At 39.1% G+C, this 20,326-nt stretch overlaps 1 protein-coding gene across 3 annotated transcripts in view; it reads left to right on the top strand.

Moving 5' to 3' along the window:
• Positions 1 to 20,326, top strand: part of LOC127658532 (endophilin-A3-like) — a 63,897-nt gene continuing 43,571 nt past the window's right edge. For 2 of the 3 annotated variants that reach the window (XM_052147886.1, XM_052147877.1), the window contains exon 1: positions 1 to 266. In XM_052147886.1, coding sequence (XP_052003846.1) covers positions 222 to 266 — 45 coding nt within the window. In that variant the 5' untranslated portion in view covers positions 1 to 221. The remainder of the gene's footprint in view (positions 267 to 20,326) is intronic. The other variant, XM_052147868.1, reaches the window with a different exon arrangement.

Raw genomic sequence — 20,326 nt, 5'->3', positions numbered from 1 at the left:
CCGCCAATCACAACGCTCGGAACGAACAGATCCGACTATCGCTTGTCAAAAACCCACCGCGAAATGCAGGTCCATCTTCCAGCGGCGGATAAATAAGCTAACGGCGTTTCGTCAAACTGTGTTAGCCTACATACTTTGTGCTCTGTGAAGGATTATCAAACCATTTGCCCCTTAAAATTTTTCTCTTCCTCTTCCTTCGTGTTTCTCGTCTTATTTTGAGGATGTCGGTGGCGGGGTTTAAGAAGCAGCTGCACAAAGCGAGTCAGGTATGGAGACGCCCGATTTACCCTGTTTTTGTTATAAACCTTCAACTTATTGTGGTGCTAATCAAGGGATAGTTGAGAAAAAAAAAACGTTTATTATTATTTCTGTGAAGTGTTCTGTTGTAACAGGCCCATCAAAGAGGCAGAAATGCAGCGGAACCGCTGTAGTACTTTAAATCTGAATATTACCCTTTACTTTGTTACATTTATCTGCACTATTGCTTATGTGTCTTCGCACCGCTCTTTGTGACGTAACAAACTGCTTTTTGAATCAATGTTGCAAGTTCGCCTGCAGTTAGATCTTATTTTCAAAATCAGCGCGGATGTAGTGAGGCCTGCCGAAACGAAACCTTTGATTTGTAATCATTTTAATGAATTTATGTTTGGATTTATTATATTATCATCACTATCAGCTGGCTGTCTAATACTGTGGATGCACGAGAACTGAAGTATGAAGATCTAATTACGAACCATGTTGCGTGATGATGTCATTGTTAGTCAAAATAACGGTATTGTTATGACCTCACGCGTTTTGCGGGATCAGGCTTGCATGGTTCCCACGGTCTTGTTTTTTAATATTGTAATGAACATTTTCATTTACATAAAAAGGACTGCCAGGCTATAGTTTTTTACTATAGTTTTTACACCATTATTAATAAACATTAATGAAGCTGAGCTATTCTGCCGAAGAAGCAAATCTTGTTATAGGCACATTAAAACTTTCATTGTTACACTTTCACTTTTGTAAGAGTAGCCACATCTTTTTATCCATCCTGAGATAGCATTTGATTTACAATTTGCTAAAGATATTTATTGTAAATGGAGAATACTTCTGGTGTTTGACGGAACTGTTAAATGGCTCTCTTTCTGATTAATATTTTTTCCTACATCATGTTTTATGATTAAATCAGTTGCTATGCTGTTGCTAACATAATGTTGATCTGTACACCTCACATTGCAGTGGTCTGGTACTTTCATGTACTATAGTTTACAGCTGCAGTCGGCGGTAACATAATGTAGGGCTGAAACAACGATTAATTTGATAATCGACTAATCTAAAGATTATTAGAACGATTATTAGCAATGATTAATCATTAGTTTTTAACTGACTATTCAGCTTGTACCTTGACTTAAAAGGTTGTAATAAATGTGCTTACTAATAGTAAAGGGGACAAAATCAACATATAAAAATACCTCTAAATGACATTCATTGAATTTAAGTAAAAAAAAATACTTTTACTGCAAAAAATCCTGAGGTAATTGAATGTTTTGTCTTGTTTTCTATTTAAAAATATCTAAAATCCTTTAAACAAGCTACAATTACTTGAGAAGCAACATATAATATATTCAGACTTGCTTTCAGAGACTGTATCTTAAATATTAGTGTATTTTGTATATAAGTGTGTTTTATCATTTGTTATTCTTCTGCCAGTGCATTAAAGACAAAATATAATTATATTCAAGATACATTCTCTGAAAGCAAATCTAAATATATTATATGTTGCTTCAGGTAAATGTATCTTGTTTTAAGGATTTTTAGAACATTTAATATATTTATTATTTTAAATATTCTCAGATAACAAATTTTTAAACGTACTATAATGGTGTGAAGGCTACCCTCTCTCACCTTTTTGTTCACTTCGATCCATCTTTAACTCTCTAAAACTAAATCTCTCTTCTTCTATTTTATTCACGATAAGATACACACCGCAACACATATGTATTATGATTCACTATGTGGCAAGCCATCACGTTATAATCTAGCTGCATTAACCACGCACGCATGATGGGGACGAGTGTCCCCATGGCAGAGTATACATCAGCCGGGTGCAGTTTCAATCTCTCCCCTTAGACGAAGTCACTTTACGTGACTCATAGAAGCGCCGCTGACCACACAGAGAAATGCCAGTTTCTGAGATTATTCTTATTAACATGACCTGCGTCCTTATTATTTGAACTTTAATAAAAGATGCATTAAAGATATAACGGTGGAGTGTTTCCTTTAAAGGTGCTCTGACATGCAAGTTTTGCTTCAGTGGAACGGCAGCTCTGTATGTACTGTGCTTTCACTCCTGAGCAGTGCTTTCACTCCTCTGTCAGGCACAAGGCAAGTCTGCCGTCTGGCAAGATGTATTGAAGCATTCGGGCCCTCACGGCCAGACTGTGTAACAGCTTCTTCCCCCAACCCATCAGACTCCTCAATACTCAGAGTCTGGACTTACACACATACACACCTGTACACCATCCAACTTTTGCACATGTCCAGAGTTGTACTTTAATTCATTGTCACTTTATACCTGGCTGCTACCTCAATAACTGCTATGTCCATAGAACACTATTTCATAGTATGTTATGTTTACATATGGCATTTTTAGAAAGTGTCATCTTTTTGCACAACTCTGATTACAAATGTGTACTGGTCGGCGCTGCACTGTGCCTATTGTCCTGTTCCTTTTAGTAATCATTGTACTGTCCCGTACTTTTTGCACACGTTTGCACGTGCACTTTATGTAGAAATGTTATTTAGTCTGTGTAGTCTCATGTGGTTCTGTGTTTGTCCTATGTTGATTTATGTAGCACCATGGTCCTGGAGGAACTTTGTCTCGTTTCGCCGTGTGCTGTACTAACTGTATATGGTTGAACGAAAATAAAAACCACCTGACATTTGACTTGAGCTGTGGTGCTCCTCTCGCGCTCCATCATTAGTTTCATATCTGGTCACGTTACATTAAATGAGATCAAACGACTATTCAACAACGGAAATTTTTGTATTGTCGATGTTGTCGATAACGATGACTAATCGTTTCAGCCCTATTCTAATGCAACATTATTGTTATTTTTTCAGGTCCTACATGAAGATTAGTACTGTGCCTTAAAATTATACCCTATAAAGCTCATGGTGCATAATTACTCTTAATTGAAAATCTGTAATATGTTGACTGTAACCCAATACTGAGATCAGGGAATCAGATTCATGTGATGTCATGAGAAATGTCTATTCAGAAGAAAATGTGGGTGGTGCTTGCTTGTGCAAAACTACATACTCTGGTGTTAAAAATGGTTGCCAGGACATTGCTATGCGGTTAAAAATTTGTTTTTTTTCACGTATGAGCAATAATAATAGCGATTATATCACATATTTTCATGTCAGGAACAGAACTATGGATGTATGTACAGGATATGTTGTCCATTGTTGGTTCTGTGGTATAAGTGCAAGTTTATTTTAGTCTGCACATTTAGGTGTACAACATGATTTCTTATCTTTTCAAACATTCTTTCTACTCATGTTGACGTTTTGATACTAAATGTTGATAATGCTGAATAGGAATCAGCATGCTCAGTGTTATGAAAAGCTGTTGTCACACAAACATGATAATTATCATTCCAACCATAAACTGGTCTTTAACAAAAATGATTATTACTTTTTGTCGTGTGTGGCCTCACTTAATCTAATCTCCTTGTGTGACAGGTGTTTCCCATTTTTTGTTTTGTTTTAGAACCCACTGCTGTCACAAGCAACTCTGCAGTTCACTGTTATTATTAAAATATATACAGCATACTGTGCTGTATAAAGAAATCTTGACATTTGTGTTTTTGGAAGCTTGAGGTTGATACGTATTTTTCAGCTACAGTCTGAAATGACAAGTGTTGGTAATAGACTGATAATTGAATATGCATTACATCAACACATTTCAACCACCAACAAAATATTTGATGCCAGTGGAAGATAATCTAAATACATACAGAATGAAACTCAGCTGGGATATTTTGATGATATGAAATTAAGCAACATTGTGAATATCTTTTTATATGGCTTTTTGTGACTATTTGTTTCCTAAATACCATGTCATAGAGCTGTTCAGCTTGTTGTCTTTGGATAAAATGCATAAACGCAATCTGAAATCCCGGAACAGAATTCACCATTGGTTTGCTCTTGATTTTCCTGTGGGGTTTTAATGGGGTTTTGAACTTATGAATAAAATAAGGTCTGTGGTAAACATAACTTGATGATACGTGGGCGATTTGTTCTACAACATAAATTACACACCGTCATACCTCAAACGTGAATTTTGAAGTCGTATTGAATTACAAAAAATGGCTTCAAAATCCATTTTTGAGGTATAAAAGTTTGTAATCTATGTTGTAGAACAAAAAATCCACGTATCGTCAAGTAATGTTTACCACAAACCTTATTCAAGTTCAAAAACCCCATTATAGAAACCCATAGGAAAATCCAAAGCGAACCCATGGCAAATTCTTCCTGGTTTCCCTACAAATTCACATCACAGCTGCTCTACTGGACAAGTTTCAGTCTGATAGTGTCTCTAATTTAAACTTGAGTAGCAAAATTGCATTAGAGTTGGTAAGTTTGAAGTTTGATTCATGAATCAGTGCAAACTGTTGAACTGATTCAAAACTCTTATTTAGCTATTTGTTTACGTCATCTCTCAAAAATGTTAATGAAAGTCTCAGTGTGGCATTTTAAGATATTAACATTGCTCGATTACTATGTATTGTTATATTGGTGCATATAAATGAAAATTATGAAATAACATTCTTGTGTTCATATAGTAAAATGTTTAAAAAAAAAAAAAACTATTAATTTAGCAAATCTGCAACAGTGGCTGTTTGGTTAAAAGGTTTCAACTGAATAAACATCACTCTCTTAAAAGGATAGTTCAGCCAAAAATTAAAATTCTCTCATTATTCACTTACCCTGATTCCTTTTTTAGACGTGTCTGTCTTCAGTAGAACACAAATGAAGATTTTAGAAGAAGACAGAACTCTGCCAGGTCCTTATAATGGAAATACACTGGTGGCAGCACTTTGAAGGCCCAAAAGTCATATTTAGGCAGCAATAAAGTAATCTATGCAACTCCAGTCGAATTTTCATTTTTGGGTGAACTATCCCTTTAAGCCACATCAGAGCAAATCACTTCAGGCCAAGTAAGCATGTATTTATGGAGATCCGTTTTGCTGAAAATATTATTTTAAATAGAGTTTTAGTGACAGGTACCCAGAGTGTTTTTCCTGTTTTTCTTTTTTTTCTGTTTCTGCTTTAGTTGGAATTTCTGTTGTTGACAATTACATCATTGTTTAAACAAAATTGGATAGCTGATAAGAGCTGGGTAGGGAAGAGACTGTTTATAATTTTGTCATGTATTCCAGTAAGCATTATCCTCACATTATTTAGCAAACTTTACTGTATATTTAAATAAAATGGTGTCAGTGGCACTTTTTAAGGCAGTGGTTCATAGGAAAGCTGAACTAACACCTAAAGAATAAATACATTAAGCTTTAGGAAGGATTTTCCAAAGAAACATCCCCCAGCACACCAGGAATCAGAGTAATTTCGTAACAGGCGTCAACATGAAACTGAGATAGGCATGTCTGATAGCATGGGTTAACCTACTGTATATGTAAATCTGGTGAAAGGAATCACTGCTCTTGTATCGATAAGTTAGTGAAGGCGCCAATTAGGGCTGCACGATTATAGCATAAATCATAATTGTAGCTTATTGCTCCTGATATTGTAATTGTGATTATTAATGTCAATTAAATTATTAAATTACCATGACGTCACAAAGTAAGCAACCGTGTGGTTCTTCAGAGTAGCAGATTTCAATGGTGGATATGAGCTGCTCTCCAGTTTCTTTTAAGCATTAAATATTGTAATAATATTTGTTAATGTTGGCCAAATAAAAATTATTTTAAATGGATATCTATGGTATAGAATAAATAAAATTATTGCTAAATTACTGCTTAAATTTTTAGTCCATGTACCGTAAATAATATAACATATTCAATATTCAAACGTATTAACTGCCGATTTAAATTGACCAAGTTACTCACTGTGTTGAGTAAGCCCTTTGGTGGTTTTAGTAAGACCTTTCATCCGGTTAGATCTTGAATGGTGATCTTGTTCATGTAAGATCATCATTAGATAATTTTTTACCTCAGTGGTGGCACTTGGAAATTAAAAACAGTCATTTGCGATCTGAGTTTTTGCGATTCGTGAAAATGTTTAATCTACTAAAACCAGCTGAGTGGCAGATGGGTCTTAGAGGAGACGTGATAACAATGATGGTGATTCCTGAAATATGCTATTTATACCATATTCTTTATGTTGGCTACACCTCCAAAACAAACATAGAAGAGTTAAGCCGAATTACTTTATTGTTATTTTGTACAAATCAAATTCACATTGGCCTACTTCTTGACATGACAAAACAAAACTGTTATTACATTTTTATTAAATTGTACACAGAAATCGAGCAACGCAACAAACACATTTTGAAGCCTATAGCTCAATGACTCTCCGCTCAAAGTTCTGCACTTTCGCGATTGCTCTCATTAAAAACAAAGCTGTCTAATGAGCATAATAAATGAATTATTTACACTGCGTATGTGCCTTGATTAGAAAGGGAGCATTTTAATTTTGTGTTGCTTATTTGCATTGTATTTAACATCTATGTTCAAAGCGAGTGATGCAATATGCAATGAATCCAAAGTAATTCCAAAGTGCTTTTCACTCTTCTTCTACAGCTTCTTTTTGATTGTCAGGTGATGTTTCTTCAGTGTAAATTCTTGTGTGCCACCTGCAACTAACAAGCCCCTATACAATGTGCTTTTTATTTGCAGGTGACTTGCATTCGCCATGTTTTAGAAAGAAATCACACGTATTAATCAGAAACGTCACCCGCCCTCACCTCACACACTGCGTACTGTCCTCTTGAGGAGCGAGTGAGGCACAGAAGCATGTTATCGTATATCTCGCTCAAAAGGTTTTAAACATTAACATTTCAAAAAGTGGAAATGTGCATGATATATTAGTTAATGTTACTCTTGACAAGTTCAATAAACAGAGACTGCAGTGCAGGCATCCGATTTGAATTTGAAATAACATTTTAACTATAATGGCACCGCTTTTGCTTAATAATTAGTGATTTGTGTTACAGCAAAATGCCAAAGACAGTAAATAAATCATAGATATGAATGATTTCTCACTGGAGCAGTTTTAGAGTTTATAATGGATATATTTTTCTTATTTTTGAATGTATCTCTGCTGTGTGTGATGCTCTCATGGTTTTTACTGCTTGCCAGTATGTCACAATGACCGTGGCAACATATATTGACAGCATAACCATTCATAACTATTTCAAAACAAATAAATGTTTGAAATTCACAATTAATGTAATTTTAATGTAATTTTGGTAACTTTATAAAAAGGTTCAATTTGTTAACATTAGTTAATGCATTATTTGTCATGAACAAAACATTTACAATATATTTTTACAGCCTTTATTAATTACAATGTTAGTTAATCATGTTAGTTCATAGTGCATTAACTAATATTAACTACCGTAATACAACTTTTGATTTAAAAAATGTATTAGCATATGTTGAAACTAACATTAAGTTCATTAGTTCAAGTTAACTACAGTTATATTGTTAAATAATGTTAACAAATGGAACCTTTTTGTAAAGTGTTACTGTAATTGTACTGTGTGGGGCATAAACATATAACTGCACAATATAGCTTGCAAAAGTGTGGCAAAGGGCACTTTTTAAAAATTCGATATCGGATGATCTTATTGTTAAAAAAATCAGATGTCGGTATCAGTACAGTCAAAACAGTCAGTACAGTCACAATCAGTACAGTCAAACACAAGAATTCTATGTATACATACATGCTTGCATGGCCACTCGCCTGTATTCCTGTGCATTTGAATGATGTTTGTATTTGTGCTTGTCAAGCATCAACCCTTCTGGTCATATGAGGTCAAATGAGACCAAAGTGTCTTCCTGTCTGAATATGGGTGTATTACTTTTTGCCCCTCCATAACCCCCAAGCATACTTGCACAAAAAACCCTATTTTTAGATTAGGTTTCTGTTCTGTTAACTATTTTTAAATTGCCCATATGCGTGACTGGTGTCCATTTAGGACATTCTATTCTTTTCACATTCCTCCTTATGCAATAGCAGGAAACCAAATGGCAAATTCTAGAAAGTATAGTGATAATATTTTATTCAATGCAAATTAATTTTTTTAATTTTTTTTTTTTTTTTATTTAACCAGAAGAGCTCTCTGAGATTAAAAATCTCTTTCACAGGAGTGTCCTGGCCAAAATGTGCAGCAGTACAATCAGTTCCATTACAGATAAACAGTTCCAGACAGACTAAAAACACTTAAAAACAATTGCATAATGTTAGATCAGCTTCTATTCGCCGGATAACTGATTTAAAACGTTCTAGAGTCAGCAGATTTTCTAATTTTAATTTAGATTGGAAAAGATTCCAATCAAACGGCGCTGCGTACATAAAAGACGTCTTACCTAACTCAGTTCGAGTAAAAGGAACAGAAAGAGTATAGAAGTTTTGCGAACGAAGAGAATAATTCTTGATAATTTTCTGCTGCATAAAACAACAGAGATAGGAAGGCAACAACCCCAAGATAGCTTTGTAAATAATCAAGTACCAGTGCATTTTTCTTCTGGTAGACAGAGAAGGCCAACCTACTCTATGGTACAAGGAGCAATGATGGGTTGAAGATTTACAATTTGATATGAACCTTAAAGCACCATGATAAACGGCATCTAAAGAAGAAAGAAGATAAGAAGGTGCAAACTGATATACAACATCACCATAATCAAGGACAGGGAGAAAAGTAGCAGAGACTAATTTCTTTTTTACATTAAAAGAGAAGCAAAACTTGTTCCTAATACTAGAAAACAACTGTGAAATATTGGCCACATGCTATACAGAGAACACAAAATCCACTGGTTGGCAGAAAATGTGTGATAAATGTGAAAACAGTGGTTCTTCCACAGAAATTAGACTAACCAGCAGGCGTGTTTCCAAAACTCTTCTGCTTGGTTATTTCCATATTCATTATTGATAATGTCCTATTTATCAGAGCAGGAACATAATTCTTACCAGGCCAAACCATGTTTATCACTCAAATAAGAGTGTCCATTGTTAATGAGATGAACGGAGATGAGTGGGCGTTTTAATTAATTCTCTATGGAAACCAAACAATAAGGTCTAAAATACTTGTAGAAAGCTGTTAGCATTCCCATTATTGCAAATCACAATTGTCATTGTGACTCATCACTCATCAATGGCAGTGGAGAGGGAAAAATATCCATAGTCCATTTCACGCTTTTAAGAGCTCTCCAAAATCAATCTATTGCTTGTAAAATATGCACTTTAAAACTGCACTAAGGAACTTTGGGCTTGCTATCAACATCTGTGACTAATATTACATGTAAATTGCGGAAGTATCAATCAGTCAATATTTATTTATATAGCACATTTAAAAACAACTATGGTTGACAGTAGACGAAGATGATAAAAGCACGATTTAACATCAGTGCTTGTTTGTTTATAAAATGTTACTGACGTTACAGTGTATTTCGTCACTACTCTTCTGCGCAGATGAATCCCATGGTTTGAGGTTAACTGGACCTGGAGATATTCACCTGCAGAGCCAGAGTCATAATGTGCTATTTTCACTTTGATTTCACTTTTCAACTACACATTTATAACCATTAAAGCTGGATAAAGATTTATTAACCTTTCACAATCACAGCTTGTGTTAGTCTGTAATATTTTCACTGTTCTCAGCTTTTTATAAATTATTGTGTTACCATATCTTTTATGCATAATTATATAATTATTCAGGAGCAAAACTGTGCAGACTTTATTCAGTTCTTGAATGTTATTTCAATCAGAACATCTGTAGTAGTTTGATTGCGTGCATATAGCTTTCAATGATTGCCTGGAGTGCTTTCAGGGGATGTAAATCAATTGCATTATTTTATTATAAAAAAAAAATAAAAAAACAGTTCCATGTATATTGAATAACCTATCCATGTGCACTACCGGTCAAACGTTAGTGTCAGTCACTGACAGAGGAAATTGTAATCAAACCTTCATTCACCAAAGCTTTGTTCAGTCCGAGGCTTTGGATACAGTCCGGCAGGTGAAGGTAAGGTGTGTGCACGGGAATATTTAGAATTAACCTTTAGTGACAAAAGAGACAAAAGCATAGTGTTGAGGCTGCGGTTAGTCCCTGCCTCTCCGATCCACTAATATTGGGAACTAACTGGTCGACATTTACTACTTTATTAAGATGAATATGTGTGGATGGGTCCTGCAACAAAGTGTATCGGTGTGTGGTGTGTGATTCATCCCCGGCCTTTGTCAGGGGATTGGGGCATGTGGTGATGGGGCGTGGCCGAGCGACGTCTGTAGAGACTGAGGCCGGGAGAGGAAAAGCAGTAAGGATTGACACATGTGGGAAATGATCTATAACAGCTGTTCTGTGTTTCAGTGAGAGCTGGAGTGGGATAAATGGGCAGTCCAGACCGCCGGAGTGGAGAGAGAGATGCACAGAGCTGTGTGTGCATGCGCAGTTATTTTGCTGAAAAGCATTGTTTTGTGTGTAGACTGAAAAGTGTGCAAAATAAAATTATTATGTGCTTGTAAAGGGATTTAGACGAGCAAGGAGGAGGCGAGAACCGGTTTGAAAATATTAATAATATTTTAATGAGTAACTTAAACAAAAGACACAAACACACATGACTGACATTCCCGTAAACTATCTCTCTCTCCCGCACCATCTTCCGCATTTGGCCTTTATCCCTCTCGGAGGCTTGATTAGCCTGATAAGGGACCGGGTGTGTAGAATCACGACCTGGCCCAGCCCTCTACCCTGCCACAGTGATCTGTTCACCTGACCCCTGCTTTCTCCTTCATAAGAAGAACGGAATCTTTCACACTGTCATTCACTACAGAAACCGTACTCTCCTCTGCCATGTTGAAAGTTTAGGAATCCTCCCATCTTGGAAACTCGGGTATCAAAATTATCTCAGTTTCCCAGTCGTAATTACGACTTGGGTTCGTTTATGTGCAACTTCTGAGTGGGAAACTCGTATTAACTATAATTCTGATAGCATGTGAAGGCATCATAATATACAACCACCACAAATACAATGTATTTAATACTACTACTAATATGTCACATATATGTAATGATATGTCAGTAATATGTAACTAATAATATGTGTTTATTTGTAAAATTGGCATACTAAATAGGGTTTACAAAATGCTTTAGGTATACAAGAAATGGACAGTTATACTATCGCAAGTAATGTTTAATTCATTAAAAGCATGACAACCAAAATAAGCTTCAGGAAACCTCAGGCATGTGATTCTTCCAGATTAATCCAGAAGCCTGTTTTCTCTGACCTAAAAATGTGTCCCCACGTGAATTGTGCAAATCCGTAAAAAAAATCAAAGAGGTGGAGGGGGGTTGTTTTTAATATATCATCAGGCTTAATATCCTGTCCCGTGCATTCTCAATAAGCACTTTTCACCCAAATAGATGTCATTCAAACTTCCCATGGATGGTTTCAGTGCCTGCATGCTGCTTTCCCCTTTGACTTGCTGCACACACAGACAAATTTCTTCTCACACTAGAAAAGTATATATGGGAATCACTTCGGTGGTGACGCGTGAAGCGGATTTCCCAAACAATGGGTTGCAAGTTGCTACTGTATGGGTGTTTTTACACACGGGTCCTCTATAAACCTGTGTGTGCTTGCAACCTCTGTTCCAGCCGAGCTGGCTTTTTCAGGTGCAGGGATTAATCACCTCAGGAGAGTCCCGTATTTCACCATACCACGTTCGTTTCATTCAACAAAAATGTATGTCAATGGCTATTGTACGCCATGTATTGTATGCCTATTTTTTCAAAAATGTTTTACTCTGTTCTTCAAGTAGGCTAATTTTCAAAGAAGTGCCAGCTGTTAAATTGGTTAAATCTATTTTAGGACAAAATATTAGGGTTACATTTCTCATGTTTATCTATCCTAGCTTTTTTTCCATATCCTAACTTAGTAACTGTTCTAGCTTTCTTATCCGAAAAGCTGTCATGTTTTGTAGTAGATCAAAATGCACATTGCAAAATATTTCAGCACAGACTTGGCTTACCTGCAATTATTATATATAACAATGTGCTGAATGTTATTATAAGTTTGGTAACTTTTACTTGGTGAATTTAGTTCACTAGGCTATTTGGTTCCCTATCGAGAGGTCTCTCCTATTGCGTAAGTAGCTTACGCTATGGGAAAACTCAGTTTCTCGAGAAATATTGAAGTCTTTATGTAAAACGCATTGCAGCTGCACAGCAGACAGCAATGAGCGAGGCAGCTCGGTCATTGGTTGTGCTGCGGCAACTTGCTCGAACCAATGACGGGGCGACTCTGAACGCGCGACCAATGAGCGCGCGCTCAGAGCCAGCCAAGATTAGCATGGCTAAGGCTATATATTAGGCGCCCCGTCATGAGAGTTCTTTAGATTTAATCTCCTTCAGCAAAGACCTTCTCTTCGCTAGATCCTCCGGATTGTTGGAGTCTTTCGCCCGCCGTCGAAAAGCCTACAGCAGGACCGCTAAGAGGACGCCGGCGCCTTTAGCCGGCTTCGAAGCCTTCTGCTACGCCATCCGGCGCGCATCGCTATATCCTTTTACTGCAAGCTCTCGCCTCTGCGACGCTTTTTGATTGAGTAAAAGAGTAATTTTTCAAGGCGTTGTTGCAAATGCCTTCAGCCTGCGCCTCGTGCAGAAGCCCTCTTCCTGGCGGGGATCGTCACATCATTTGCACTCGCTGCCTGGGACCTGACCACGCAGAAGCTGCTCTCACTCGAGGCGGATGCCCCGAATGTGACTCCCTGGGCCTCACCGAGCTGCGCGCTCGCTTTGCCGCTCGCCGCGAGCGAGCCTGCTACCACCGTACTGCCGTCCCCTCTGTTCGAGCAGCGCAAGAAAAAGCGCCGCTCACGGAGGCCGCCAGAGCACGCGGACTTCAGTGGCGTCACGCCGGGCCAGTCCCGCGTGCTTCACCACTACCGAGAACTCCCGCCGCCAGTCCATTTCAACGCAGGCGGACCAGCACCCTCCTACAGAGCGGTGGGTCTCGTCTCGTTCGGGCGTCAGGGGACGATGGTGAAAAGGATGACAGCCTTTCCATTGGCGTTGCATCCGACGACTGGCCGGGCTCGGCCTTCGACCCCGCGCCGTCGACATTAGCGGACACGAGCACGGGCACCAGCATGGACTCAGAGATCGTCCGCATCCTGTCTAAAACGGTAAGAGAGTTCACTGAATGCTTCACTGAAGCTCGGAAGGATTCGCAGGCTATGCGTCACTTCCTGCCCAAGCACTCCAGCTCGTCACAGAGCCACCAGAGACCGCCTCAGCAGCAGCAGCGAGCCAGGGCGGCGCCTCCCGTCTCCAAAACGTGTAAAACATTACCCAGTCCCCTTACAGGCGGCTGGAAATGTCTGTACAGCAGTCAATGGGCCAGTCACAGAACTCGCTCACCTGCAATCAAACGCCGTTTTAACGGCAACACACAGAAATCACATTTTCTGCCTTTGTCACTAAGGGGTCACGTGTCCACACTAAAGTGCGCATTCCCACATATCAGTACTGTCCAAACAGTGCCAAATACTTCCCCAGCTCGAGCTGGACGCCCCATAAATGTAGATCGTGTGCCTATTGTCATGTATGCACCACTACACACAAGCACTGTTCCCACAGTTATAAACACTTCCCCAGTAAAAGCGGGAAATACTATAAAAGTAGCGCCTATTACAATGTATGCAACCCCACCCGTAAACACTGTCTATATAGTTTTCAAACATTTCTCCAGCTCATGCTGCGAGCATTACGGAGATAGCGCGCGTGCCTGTGATTTCACACGCACCCCTGCACTCGGCACTCAACACAGCTGTTCAGCGCGCGCCTGCGCCTCTGAGAGCTGTAAGCTCAGTGTTAGCACATTTTCTGCCTGTGTCACTAAGGGCTCAGGCATCTGCCTCTGGCTTTATAGAGCGAAGTCAGCACGCACTGCGTTTTACATGGTGTTCCCATAGCATAAGCTATGGAGAGACCTCTCGATAGGGAACGACTCGGTTACTAACGTAACCTCGGTTCCCTGAGAGGAGGGAACGAGTATTGCGTAAGCTGCCGTGCTTGTGCTTGGTCAGTTCAGCTTCAGTCGATTGAACCTAAAGAACTCTCATGATGGGAGCCTAATATATAGCCTTAGCCATGCTAATCTTGGCTGGCTCTGAGCGCTGGCTGGCAGCTCATTGGTCGCTGCGTTCAGAGTCGCCCGTCATTGGTTCGAAGCAAGTTGCCGCAGCACAGCCAATGACCGAGCTGCCTCGCTCATTGCTGTCTGCTGTGCAGCTGCAATGCGTTTTACATAAAGACTTCAATATTTCTCGAGAAACGGAGTTTTCCCATAGCGTAAGCTACTTACGCAATACTCGTTCCCTCCTCTCAGGGAACCGAGGTTACGTTAGTAACCGAGTCGTTTTCTCTTATTGGTGCTGCACTACTTTTTATTCAACTGTTTTCAAGAAATACTCCTATATCGTCTAACGTTGATTTTGTGAATGCCTGTCATTCATTTTCTGTTTAATGTATAATGGTCATTATACAAGGCAACATTTTGCAAACATAATATATTATGGAAATGGGTTACATACTAGGAATGGGCATTCATCAATAATTTGGTATTCGAATATCTAAGCTCATAAAAAATGTACATTTGAATATTCTATTATTTAAATGAAGGTAATTGTGAGAAAGAGACGTTGTAAAATATTTTTTTTAGTCATTAATGTTGCGTCACCATTTAAAAAGCTCATGCAAAGCAAAGAAAAAGAAACCGCTAATAAAGTAGACTGACGCTGTTAACGTACAGGACGAATATAAACACTTGACATAAAATAGTTATGTTTATATTGTATCATGTTTTCGTTGAAAAAACAAGCATATGCTCAGTAAACTATACTCATTTGTAAACACCAGTTTAAATGATGGATTGTCCCTTACCTCAGCTAGCGTAGTCTTTCTCGGATGCCATGTTTGTTGTTTACAGAAGCGTTGTGGGGATTAGGTTGTTACGGCGATGCCGCTTTCTGTCGAGCTGCACATACACGAGAGTGAAGTGTACATCGCTTATCCAGTATATTTAAACAGGAACCCAGCTTACTCGCAGTAAGCCACATTCTCACAATAACCTGCTTTTTTTATGTCCATCTGAACGTACTGACAGAACAGTTTGCTCATCGAATGTGATCAACTTGTGTCCACCCTCAACAGCGCCACCAAGTGCATTCTGTTATAACTGCCAGTTTTAGTTTGTGTGTTCAGGATTTAACATGCATCTCACTGTATATTTGGCCGTCAAAGCAAAACTAAAAATAGTATTTTTACTATTCTAATAATTATTGTAGAATGAATACTGGAGTATTAGACTACTTGTGCACATCCCTATCACACACACAGTTTGTTTTTACAGTTTTTTGATGGTTTCTTAGTTTTTTGACTAGCCAACTATCACATCGCTAATTGAAATTGCAATATGACAACGAAATGCTGCTTATGAATTTTCCACTTCAGACATTGCGTGAGAGCGTTGAGCCCTCTGGAGGCATACACTGCGTTGCTTAGCAAAATTAGATGATCCGACGTTTACCATATTATAATACAAATCGCAAAGCTTGTGAAAGAGATCAATTCCTAGATGTTGGCTAGAGATGCAGCAAGCTTGAAACATGTCACAGGTCAAAGCAATAGTGATTTATCCATGCAGGTGTTTGCTCAGTACTCTTTCCTGCATTTTTTCATTACCCTACCAGAAAACATATCCAAGCATTATAGCAAGTAAACAATTTCTCCAAACAGTTAACAATTACACATCCATCTGGAGATTGCTGTCATGCCACTAGTGTCCTTTAACCACATCTGTCAAGCTGCAGCTTCTCCAGCTGCCACATGCACGATACAGTAGCCGGCTCTTCAGTTTTGTGCTTATGTACATTACCCAGCATTTTGAGCAGCATTGAGTGGATTTCATCTGCAACAGTGGGCATGTAGTGTAATGGTTTTACTGCAGATGGGTGAGACCAGATGCTTCTAGAGTTATTCTAGCGCACAATGGAATGTAAACCATTTATTGAGCCAGCAGTCTGATTTGAACTGCAGAAGTATTTTGTGCTGATGTCTTAGGCTCTTTTATTTTATAATTCTAGTATTTTAAATGGGTTTCACGTAACAGGGCCAGATGGACATTAACATGGACATTTTTAAAATAACAATTAGCATACAGTATTATCCATCCTTAATCATATGTTATTAGGGTGGGCAGAATAACCACAATTTTAAATCACAATATGATAATGCAGTCACGAGCAAGAGCGATTGCTTAATCATATTGTGATATAAGTTTTGTTGTTATAAATCAGGGATGGGGAACATCAGGCCTCAGAGCTGTATAAGGCCCACGAGATCATTTTACCTGGCCCGTAAGGCCATTTGAGAAATAATTTGAAAAGGAAAAATAGCCATGATTCAATTAACCCGAAAAAAAATAAATCGTTTCAAATAATGTTTAAAAACTATTTTAAATGATAACAACACCAGTGGCGAATTCTCCAAATAAATAATTTTCATCCTTTCATTCATGTATTTTAATCGCTTTCCACTCTTAATTAATCTACAAACAGAGAAAAACTAAACGTTTTTCCAGTCAGAATTTATTCCTTGATGCTTACAAGTGAAGTGTGACAACTGCTTCATAAATTGCATGCCCGAAACTGAGCTCTTTAGCAGAAGCAGCGCGTGAGTCTGAGCTCCACCCCTCAGGCCTTCCATATTTCCACAGAATCCCTCAACAGTTCAAATGAATGAGCAACTAAAGTCAATTTGTCAGATTCATCAGCCAATCAGATTGATTTATTTGTTCTTGGTGGGTGTGATCTTTAGGAAATGTCCTGGTCAAGGCCTTCTAGCTGGCCTTAAGTGACGCAATCACGCTTTAAGTGATGTAATTTGAAAGCGAAGGGCGCATTTTCATAACTGCAGCTGTCACCATTGAGAAAGAGACCCTTATGGATTTAAAAAACACGAGATGTTCTTCATGATCATGTGATTGCTTAATTTATTAAACAGGAAAGGAGGGCTGATTGCTTTTTCAAATCAAGTGCTTTTTGCATTGTTATAGCAACTTCAGGAGTTTTCTAAGTGTAAGTTATGTTGCTTGAGCACTCAGTGTTGGATCAAGTTTTGAAAAGTAGTGCTGAGTTCCATTCATCTCGGAAAGTCGGATTTTACAACTTCCTACTAGGAAAAATGCAGCGGAATGCATCTTGAAGTCAGAATCACAACTTGTAGGCTCGTGCAGAAATTCTCATCTCCGATTTCGATGAGATGCAGGGGCATGATGTCACACAAACATGTCAACACTCAGGAAGATACACAAAGTGATAAACATTCACTTTATTAATTAATATCTATAAATGAGTTTGTTTCCACATTTCATGATATTAAAGCTTGTTTAACAAACACCTGCAGTAACAGCTGTATAAAACATTATAATCTCTTTTGATAATCGTACACCTGAAGCACAAACGCTAGCGCTGCAGCATTGTCAGCTGGGTTGCTAGGCGACATCTCTAATGTGAGTCTGTGGCAGCGGGGGCGTGGGCAAGCATCCATCCGGAGAGTGAGAAAGCGGTAAGGGCGCTTGCACCTGAGCTATAGTATGTTTAACACCTGTTTATAATTCCAGTGAGCATGGGGAGAGCGATATATAAGCAGCCATGCCACCAGCAGCGAGAGAGAGACCGGGTCAAGAGCCTTACTTTGAAGCTGAGATATTAATGTGAAACTAATGTGTTTTAGTGACTATGTGCCTGTGAAGCTGTTAAGTTATTGTGAATCCAGCTCCAGTTGTCTTTCTTTGTTACACTGGTGCCGAAACCCGGGAAGTAGTTTGAAAACTGCTCGCCCCTTGGAGTTCTTCCCAACATCCTCAAGTCCCTAGCCGATCTACATCACTCCCACCAACAGGACCAGGATCGTCGTTCCGATGAGATCCTCAGGGCTCAAACAGAGGACCAGTGGGTGATCCGATGCCTCAGCCTGGAGAAAGCCCCGGCTGCGAACCTGGAAGACTCTGGTCCCTTGCTTCGGCTCTCGCTCATGAAGATGGCCACGGAAGATGACCCCGGTGTCTTTCTCGAACCTGTTCGAGCGAACCGCTGAGATCTGCCATTGCCCGCGTGCCCAGTGGGCGGCCCGGCTTATCCCTTTGTTGTCCGGGGAGGCCCAGCTCGCAGCTCAACAACTGCCAGCATATAGTCTCCTGGCCTACAGCGTGTTAAGAAAAAACATCCTACAGAGGATTGGTCAGAGCCCAGAACAACACCGTCAGCTCTTTAGGTCGATGGAGTTGGAGAGGACCGGTCGCCCGTTTGCCTTTTCTCAGCGTCTCCGTGACGCCTGCTGGCAGTGGCTACTGGTGGGGGACCATGACATTGGGGGAGTGGTCGACCAAGTGGTGCTGGACCAACAGGAACCGGCTTCCAGAAGGGACAGCGGAGTGGGTGCTAGCAGAGGAACATATGGCGGCATGCCCAAGCGTAGAGGAGCTCACCAGACCCTTTTTATAAAGTTTAGGGGAACAAAGCATAGAGTGGAGGCCGCGGTTAGTTCCCGCCTCACACATTAACATCTCAGCTTCACAGTAAGGCTCTTGACCCAGTCTCTCTCTCGCTGCTGGTGGCGTGGCTGCTTCTATATTAGTCTCCCCGTGCTCACTGGAATTATAAACAGGTGTTAAACATAATTTAGCTCAGGTGCAAGTGCCCTTACCGCTTTCTTTCCGAAAGGACGCTTGACCACGCCCCCGCTGCCACAGAGTCCAACCCCTGCTAAGCTAATGGGAGCATTGCACTTTTGTTTCCTTAAATGCCATCTTCTGAATATCGGGGAATGGAATGCAATTATGGTCGTAGATATCAGGAGGAATATCCCACATCCAACTTGAATGGAATACAGCATAACTGTGTACCCTGACGAAAGAAATGTATTGCAAGCAACATTTAAATATTAATATATATTATTAGATTTATTTTTTCAGTTATTATAGACCTCCTTGGTAGATTCAAATGAAAAATTATGATTTTTTAATGTCTGTTTGGGACACGTTAATTTAACAAAACAGTAATGCTGCATTTAAAATTAGTTTTGCTTGAGCATTAAGTGTCGTTTCAAGCTTTCGTGCGTGGACGTGTTTTTAAAATGTCAGTTGGTATTATTAGTTAGCTGCCACATAATGTATGATGCCCAAAGGCATAGGGTGTCGTATTCATTTTGAAACTGAGTTTTCTTAATGGCATGAATCACACTAAATGCCTAGAATTTTAATGCATGGCCAACCACTGAGCAACACAAAATATTGTATAAAAGACAGTATAATATGGCCTGCTAATTATTTCGTAAATACTCAAATGGCCCTTAATGGAAAAAAGGTTCCCCACCCCTGTTATAAATTATACTTTAAAGATGTAACCTAAAATTATCAGTTTCCTTTGTTTAATATTAATGTTTAGAATATATCTAAACAAACTATAGTATATAGTATACTATTTATAGCATACCATGGCTGGGAACATCCTATTCAAATGAATGAAAAAATGGCAGGATGTTCCCAGCCATGGGAGAACGTTCGCTCTCTGCTCCTCATTTTTCTCATTTAGGAAGTGCTGATAGGACAGAGCACTTAAGGCACCGTTATACTTCAAGCCAAGTTGAAGAAAAGATGAGTGCGATGTGATTTTCAAATAAATCTGCCATTTTTGAACATTTTACCAGCTGCTTAACACCTTCATACTGTCATTTGTCCTCGTAATCTGTGGATGTGACCTGGTGCTCCACCTACTTTGAGGCCAACAGCTAAATTCTGGTTAAGTTCTTCAGTCAGTTAATATTAGTCAATGTGAACACGCCGGCATGCAGAGTTTCCAGCTTCTGCAAACGTTGCTACATCTGTACGATCATTCGCATAGAGGCATTTTCCAAGACTATGTTGTGTGGTTATTTTTCTTTTAATTCGTTTACAAAAGGAAGCAAATCTATAGAAATTTTCTTAAGTGCCCATTCACACTGTTGTTTGTTATGCTGCTTCATATTTGTGCC

Source organism: Xyrauchen texanus, chromosome 2, assembly GCF_025860055.1.
Source record: "Xyrauchen texanus isolate HMW12.3.18 chromosome 2, RBS_HiC_50CHRs, whole genome shotgun sequence".
NCBI classification, from domain to species: domain Eukaryota; kingdom Metazoa; phylum Chordata; class Actinopteri; order Cypriniformes; family Catostomidae; genus Xyrauchen; species Xyrauchen texanus.
Note: the sequence above shows the minus strand (reverse complement) of the source record. Positions and strands in the feature narration are given on the sequence as shown.